Source organism: Telmatherina bonti, assembly GCF_933228915.1.
Source record: "Telmatherina bonti genome assembly, chromosome: 7".
In the NCBI taxonomy this organism is placed as follows: Eukaryota; Metazoa; Chordata; class Actinopteri; order Atheriniformes; family Telmatherinidae; genus Telmatherina; species Telmatherina bonti.
This window is the reverse complement of record NC_136625.1, coordinates 14,546,366-14,554,705: the sequence shown is the minus strand read 5'-3', so window position 1 is coordinate 14,554,705 and position 8,340 is coordinate 14,546,366. Positions and strand designations below refer to the sequence as shown.

At 40.9% G+C, this 8,340-nt stretch overlaps 1 protein-coding gene across 1 annotated transcript in view; it reads left to right on the top strand.

Annotated features, from left to right (window-relative positions):
- Positions 1-1,684: 1,684 nt before the first annotated feature.
- Positions 1,685-8,340, top strand: part of LOC306758125 (receptor-type tyrosine-protein phosphatase mu) — a gene marked incomplete at its 5' end in the record, with an annotated part of 173,186 nt that continues 166,530 nt past the window's right edge. Inside the window, one exon of the mRNA XM_079243337.1 lies at positions 1,685-1,757. Within this exon, the coding sequence (XP_079099463.1) occupies positions 1,685-1,757 (73 nt within the window). The remainder of the gene's footprint in view (positions 1,758-8,340) is intronic.

Here is an 8,340-nt window from a genome sequence, read left to right as displayed (position 1 = left end):
CCCACACTTGAATTCCCAGAACCACTTCCCCACTTTTGTTTTTCTCTGCATTGCCTCACCTTTTTCAATTTTGTTTAAAATCTTGGAGACCATTTTATTCTAAATAGTTCAGGCCAGCGTTTGTTTTATTTTTTTTTTTTATAACGCATGAAATATCTTAACTAAATGACAGGTCTGGACTGCATGAAGACCATTCTAGCAGCTGGACTATTTCACCTGCAGGCTAATGCTGAATGTGGCTAGTCTTGCTACCATTAGCAAGACCATCACTGATGATATCCTCGGAATGGCTCATAGGTTATTAGAAAACATTATATATTCATTTATTACAGCCATACTTCTGAGAAACATTTTTGTTTCGTTGTATGATTGAACTTGCCCATACAGGGACTTCTACTTCAGAATTGTGATATTTGTGTGTGTGGGTCGTTATTGTGTGTGCTGCACCTTAAAGGTGGGAGTTGTTAAGCTTACAAAAGCCTGTTATAACAGGTCACTCACTCTCTGTGGGCAATCATCCTTCCTCCACATGGTAACCACAACTTTGTTTTGCATCTTTATATCTGTACATTTCCACACACACAACCATCCCATCATGGGATTACACTGCTGATTTTCACATTTCACAGCCCACTTTAGTTTATTTTACCATTTTAAAAAAAGGAAACTGGGTCATTGTATTTCACAGTGTGGACTGCTCTGTTTGTTACTAACATAAGCCAAGTTGGTAACAGAATGGTGTCAGTTTCCAGTGCAGTGTTGCATGAGAGCTCAAAGATCCCAACTATTATGCATTGAGACTATCTAAGTCAGGGGTCCCATGAGTTCTGCAATCCATCAGGTTTCCCATCTATTTCTGTTTCAACACACCTGAATAAAATTAAATGGATCTAACAGCAAATCAGTTTATGCACAAAGACTTATTAATTTGAGTCAACTGTGTTGGAGCAGGGTACATAGAAAACATGCTGGATCGCAGTGCTCATAGGACCGAGTTGAATATCCCTGATCTAAATTGTCTTTACACTTTAAGTGATTTGAAAATGTAATATTTATAAATGCTATTATTAAGATGTTAAACTGTCTCTACTTTAGGACTCAGCTTCTCTTTAATGTTTTTTTTTCATATATATATATATATATATATATATATATATATATATATATATATATATATATATATATATATATATATATATATATATATATATATGTATAATCTGTCAGAGATGTGTTGATGAGATGGGGTGCGTCCTGATTGATTGTAGTTTTATTTTTTATTTACAAATATTGAACAACAAACATGAAACTTAAAATAAAATGAGGCAGGAGGAGGGGACACCGCCGCCTGTCCTCTCCTTAACAGGCGGGGTTCACGTGCGCCCTCTAACGGCCAGACAGCGCGCATGCAGCCGCGGCTCTCCTGGAGCTGCCGGACCACTCAATCCAGGCGTAATTCAGGAATCAGGACTCACTCACACATTCCTCCTCCAAGAGTGGAGCGAGCCGGCAAGGAGCAGTCGTGTCGGCGGTAGTCTCCCCTCACACCCAGAAAACACGCCAAGGGACGAGGGCAGAGCGACGCTTGTCCAGACTTTCCACTGTGAAAAGTGCAGTTTCACAGAAGAAAGAGTTGTCAGTTAACCCCGCGGCTGGGGGTTAATGCCACGACGGAGCTGCCGACATGGATAAAGTTATCAATTGCTTTTTTGCTGCGATAACCCTGCTGCTGTCCGTCCGAGGGGAAGTTTTTAAAGGTAAGGATGATTACCTGGATATATCTGCAGGTACACATCACATGTTTGGTTCTTTTTTGTGCATCCTCCGTTGTACGGGATAAGAAGGAGATGCGCTCAAAACGACTTGGCGCACGCATTCTGTTAGTTTTTATTTCCAAGCCTGTGATAAATCTTTGGGGTGCATATCTCAGTTAAAGTGTTATGAAAAGGTGGCATTTTGTTTTCAAAGCAGCTTAAATCATGAGGTGGAATCCACTGGCCGTCACAGGTCAGCGCCACATCTCGGTTTTTGGCTGGAGTTTCTTCTCACCTTTGGTGAAGCTGTGCGCAGCGAGCAGGTGCGCTGCGGAGACTTTGCAGCTTTCAGCACTACTGTTTACAAAACCACAAGTTTCAAGAGTGCTATGTGCGTGTCTAACTTTATCTTGTCATGTCTAATGTGATTAACCTTAAGGGATTCACGCACCAGCGGAGGCACTGCGCGCTGTTGCTCTGCGCTGAGGCATAAAGCTAAACGAGACCTTCTGTCAAGATATCACCGGAACTTCATTTGTAATGGCAGAGAAAACACGAGCAACACTCATTTCAGGCTGTAGTTTCCTGACAGAAGTAACCTAATTGATGCGTAAAACGCTTTTCCACCCATTTGGTCCTTTCTGCCTTTAGTGCAAACAATCCAACTTCTCTAAGTAACATCTTTATGCTTCATCTCCGCTTTTCTCTTGTATAAATGTTCATCCACTCGGTGAATGTTATGAACTTCATCTCTGCAGGACTGACCACTTTAAAAAAAGAAAAAAAAAGGTAAAGCTGTAACTAACTAGAAAATAGTTAATCAAAGATCCTGCTTGCACATGTGGCTGTGTGCTTTCATTGCTGTTTTTTCTTTTAAGTTTCAAAATAAATCCACAATTTATTCTGACTTCTGATGCAGACATCTACACAAAGGACCAGCACCTGCTCTCCAATTACAAGTATACAAGCAAATTCCAAGCTTGTTGAATAGAACAAGTTAAAAAGATCTCAGACTTTTCGCCTTCAGTATCACAGCTGCATCTTTTTCAAGATGGATTTCACAACTCATATTATAAATTAACCCACCCTAAAGGGGTCATTGCTGCCGTCACCATGATGAGATTATCAATGTGGAAAAAGACACATTAGCCCATATTCATGCCGATCAATGAAAAGTCCAGCGTGATGCTGATCCATACTGCCAGAGCATTTAATTGCATTAAAAAAAAAATCTAATAAGCAAATAGAACAGACTGCTTCTGAATTTGAGCAGAATTTGATTTTATGGTTTCATTATTATTTTAATATCTATTGGGGTGCTGCTTAAGAAGTGCTTTGTGTGGGAACTTGCTCTGTAGTTTAGGTTGCAGTTGGATGTTATGTATTTTACAGAGAGCCTGTTGGGGGCAGCATGGTACACACATAATGATACCCAGTTGACAAAGTTGAGCCACTCTGAGTGGAAGCCTGGGAGTCAGAAATCACATTCTATGAAACTATTTGTGTTTAGTGCTATTTAAAAAAAACAAACAAAAGTTCTACTTTCTCCATTTATTTATTTATTTATTTGTTTATTTAAAATATCTAATATATATCTATATTTATTACTATCTTTAATTATGATCAGTGTCGGAGAAATGACTCCTATCCTTCTGTAGAAAAGCTGTTGAATAGTAAGAGATTTACAAGAGACTCATTAAGCATTTTATGGTAAACAAGCAGATTTTATCAAGCAGTTTCAACACCATGGGTCAATTTTAGTGACTGAGCGCTGTCTTCCCCTGAAGCTCAAAGTATTCCGTCCATTTTACATGAGGGTTTATCAGTCTTGCCCGCTGGCAGCTTCAGGAATGGGAGATTTATTGGAGTGGGCTGCTCTGCAGGGCTCCCAGTGGTGCCAAAACCATCGATAAATGTGCTCCTAATTGCATGAGTGTGTGCGTAAATATGTAAACCAGGAAGAAATCAATTGGATGTATTTTACTCTCCCTGGGTTAGGTGACGGATTAGCCACACATGGATGAAGAGGCAGAGGCTAAATGTGAGCCCGTACATGTGGCGGGGAGGCATTTGTTATGAAGAGTATGTGATAACAGCCCATGCGATAATTAGATCACTGAGGTAACCAGAGCACCAGTGCACAGTATCACCTTGTGACTGTGCCGCCTCAAGTCGATCACAGACAACAGGCCTTTGGAAAAGCCTTTTAATTTACTTGTTAGAAGCCAAACCATCACACTTTATCAGTTTAATCTCCCTTCTTGTGAACTTGTTTATGCGTCTGTATATTGGTTCTCAATGGTGTGCAAGAGATGAACAGCTCTTTTGTTTGAAACCCCCACCCCCCATCCCCCTGTTGCTTTTGTAATGCCCACTAGGTTCAGACAGAAAGCAAAAGAATATCGCTATAAATCACTTGTTGTGTTTGGCTGGCATGTTTTTCTACATTATGAGGCCAGCTTTTTCTCTTCTTTTTGTTGTTGTTGTTTTCCAGAAGGCCAGGCCTTTGATATCTATACTCCGTCTCTTGACCGAGCACATTAAATTCCAGGGAGCTGCATGCACTGTTATGTTTACCACCTTTTCCAGCAGCCATAAAACCTGCCTTGTTTTCTGATGGGGCCAGTCTCGTGTTGAGAATGATGCCCATGCTCTGAGTGTAGAAGAGCTGTAGTTTGTCACCGCAGAGCGACTGTTGCTGATAGCGTCCCGGTTGACCGATCCTGATTGTCATCCAAGCTGTGACTAAGAAGTTAAACAACACATCGGCTGCCGTTGGAGAAAAACAGCACTTCATTTGAAGTCTGGCAATAATTTTGATAATTTTTCACTTGTGAAATGTTTCATCCCCCCCTCCCCTCCTCCCACTGAATCAGATTTAATAGAGACGTTTCCAAAAGGTGTCCAAAAGGGTGGCAGCTTCCTTTGTGTGAGCCAGTGGAGAATGAAATTAAAAATGCATGTGATTTTCTTTTTTCTTCTATGATGGCGTCAACCAGGGTTTGAGAAGGGGGGGACCTCTGTTATGATTGATGATAGTACAAAGCAGGAAGTGAGGTGTCTGCGTTCTTCTGTAACTTTGCTTTCCAGACACTTTTTATTATGATGATAATGAAGGCTGTGGAAACACGTGGATTTACTGAAGCTCTTCAAACGCTGTCTGTTCATGTGTGTATTCCCAGAAAAAAGGGGTCTGCTGAGTTTGTCAGCTGAGCTGTCTTAAGACTGGAGGTTGTTGGTTACAAAAAGCAAGATTTTGTGGACTTGCAAATGTTGAGTGCTGCTGTGCAGGCTTAGAAAATCCATTCAAAGTGTGTAGACTGATAACATCCAGTTTCACTGTTTGCGTGGAAATTAGATTTAGTCCAGTTCGATTCTCTTGATTTTAAAAAAAAAAAAAAAAAATTATTTAATGAATACGAGTCCATTTGGCAAGCAGTGGTATCTCGTTGTGTCGTTCTTATACATCTATAAATAATCTGATGGTTATCACATCATGTTATCAGAAACCTTATGGCAAAAACTGATGAATCAGCCACAAAGATTGGAATTAATGATCAGATCTGGGTTTTTGGACTTAGAGCAAAACCAGGAGTGTGTATCATACATCAAACAAGAGAGGGATATGAAATGGTTCCCCATTTGTATTAGATTTATAAGCCTATACCAGAATAACAAAATAGTTTGTAAAGGGCATACAGTTTGACACATTATTCAGTCTCGTTAAAATGGGAAAAGTCGGCCTCTGTTCTCTTGAAGTTGCCACAAGGGATTCTTGGAAATGCAGAAAGTCAGTTATAGAAGTAACTGAAAGTGAGCTCAAAAGAGTAAACAACATATATTGATGCATTAGCTCCAGAGTTTCATTCAACATCACAGACTGATGAAGTGAATGAGTAACCTAAGGTTGGACTTCTGCATTAAGCCAGACATCTTGTGCCGATATCGACTCAGATGTGGAAATGCCACATTGCTGCTGTTCTCTAAACAAACTGGTGGCTTGTTTTGATCAGTCAGAATAATTGGTTGCTGGAAAGTGCAGTTTATATTGGCAAAATGACAGTTTTGTGGTGTTGACCTCAAACTCCAGAGAGTCAGATCTATTTTAAGGCTAAAGTCCAAAAGATTATATTTCAGACCTTTAGGCAGCTGTAAACAACTGCTTGTTGTAGGAAGATGTAGAAGTCTGAGATGCAATTAAAAGTTAGGGGTTTTTTTCTGTATAATTATGGATTTTAAACTCCTCCTAAATAGTGTCTGCTATCTTAATGTTTTGGTGGTTGTGGAAATTGTTTGTCGTAAGTTTAAGGAAGCAAACGCATGCTAACTTGTTCAGATGACTAACCAGGTCAGGGAGATTCTACTGTTGACCGTAAAAAGCTCTTTGGAAGATTTTACTGCGTTTTAAGATCATCATTGAATTCCATGCTGTTGATTCAAATTAAATATGAAGGTAGATCCATAATTAAATCTGACTCAAAGGAACAAAAAGGTAAAAGCAGAGCCAACAGGACAACAAACAAATAGTAACTGTTGTGTGAAATATAGAAATCGGCCTCTCACAAGCACTTTCAAGTGAGTAAAATGTTGAAAGTTTACCAGTATGGTTCCTCATCTTCATTTCCCAGGAGTGCCACTCCACATTCAATCATTAGCCTTTGATTTGCAAGTGATTTTATTTACATTCTTGAGAGGCAGTAATAGTTTGAAGTTTGCACTCGAGGCGGCTGATGCGGCTATGTTATCTGCAGTGGAATGATAATGCCTGGGATGCGACTGTGTGAAGGATGCCGGACAAACAGAGAAGCTCTAATTATACACAGCTCCTTCTTCAAATGAAGAGGATAAAAGCTAATGAATCGCACACAGGCCAGCGCAGGGCTGGCTAATGAAGAGAGAGTGAGAAACGGAGCGAGGAGTGTTTGTGTGTGTTTGTCACGCTCCAACAATTCTGTGATCTCATAACCATCTCTTTAAAAAAAAAAAAAAAGCTTCCTTGTAGAGAAAAACAACAACTTACTATGCAGAGGGTTGTGTTTACAGAAGTTTGCTGTCGTTGTAGGTGGTTTGGCGAGTCTAGCAACTGTGGAAGTTTTCACTAATTAGTGCTCCAAGGGTCTCAATTGTTATTAATGGTGACAAGATGGAGGAGGGGAATGAGGGAGGAGGAGAAGCTGTTTAAATCAGGACATTTTAGTGTGTCTATTTAATTGATTGTTGGACGTCATTTCTGCATACAACAGCTCACTTTGGCTCATTTTCTTCAAAAGTTTTGAGAATATCTCTGTTTTAGTGACAAATATGACAGACAGCCACACAAGTAGGTTTACTCTCAGATTGAATTGACCCACTCATCCCCCCCACGTTTCTCAGCCATCTTCAAAACCTGCTGTTCAATCAGCTGGATCTATTCAGCACTGTCGACTAAACCCAGAGGTTATTATGTGAAGTGAAATTGATTCTGATAGCACACACTTTGATATTTGATTCAGGTAAGCGTTTAGCTTTGACCTGCAGAGTGAAGCTTAATTTCAAGTCCCGCCTCTGCTTTTTGTGCCACAGTCACGTATTAGAAAAAGGTGCAAAGTTTCTTCTGTAATTTCACTAATAACTCAAGTTGCCTCCTTCACGGGACAAGTGCACTTGCTAACTCGGAGGAGACTCTGCTTCGTGCCAGAAAGCTGTCTGAGTAGGCTGCTGCTAGTGTAGGTGGTGGCAGTGGGAGGAAGAAGAGTGTGTGTGTGTGTGTGTGTGAGAGGGGAGGGGGGGGGGGGGGAAGCTGCTACTGCTGTTTCACCTTGTCTCCTGTTATTTATTAGGCTTCTGTCAAGGCTCAGGCAGCAGGCAGGTGTACATCCCTCCTCCTCTCCCTGTCCAGGCCTTATGAGTATTACCACGGGCAAAATTCTCCATTACTGTCAGTCTGAATCTGCTGCCATCAAATTAGTGCACGTCATGCAGTCATTAATGCATTAGGCCTTGTTTGAGTGCTGGTTATTTGCATTGGCTTTTACACTGTCTATTTGCCCTTGTGCTAAAAGCAGCCTTGGCTGAACCTATTGACCGTTTAACTGTTCAATAATGAAGCGATCCCTGAGGATGAATTAGGCCCCGGAGTTCCTGCTTAACAGTGGTTATTAACACAAAAGGGGGGAAAAAAATACCCAAGCCATTATTTTGTATATTTTTGTGCCTTATTAAGGGAAACTCGTAACAACACATTTCAACTTTGCCTCCTCAACTAAACAGTATGTTTTCATAGCAGAGGCATCCCTCTGGCATATGATCACACCACTAACAGCTGTGAACACTATTATCCACCCTTATCCTCCACTTCTTCCTCCCAAAGCACAATGTACCTGATTATACTCTTATCGGTCACACTCTGGTGCCTATTTGGAGGCTGTTATCTGTTCGTATTGGAGACTCCTCGGGGAAGCATACAGCCAATAAGAGACTGTTGTTCTGTAAACAGCCTTCTGACCTCTTCAGGCTGGGCCTGGCTCCTTTTCAAATGGGTGTCTTTTGTATTGGCCCCGAGTTCCAACCACCGCGTGACTGATTCCCCAGGGGGAGGTTCAATGGC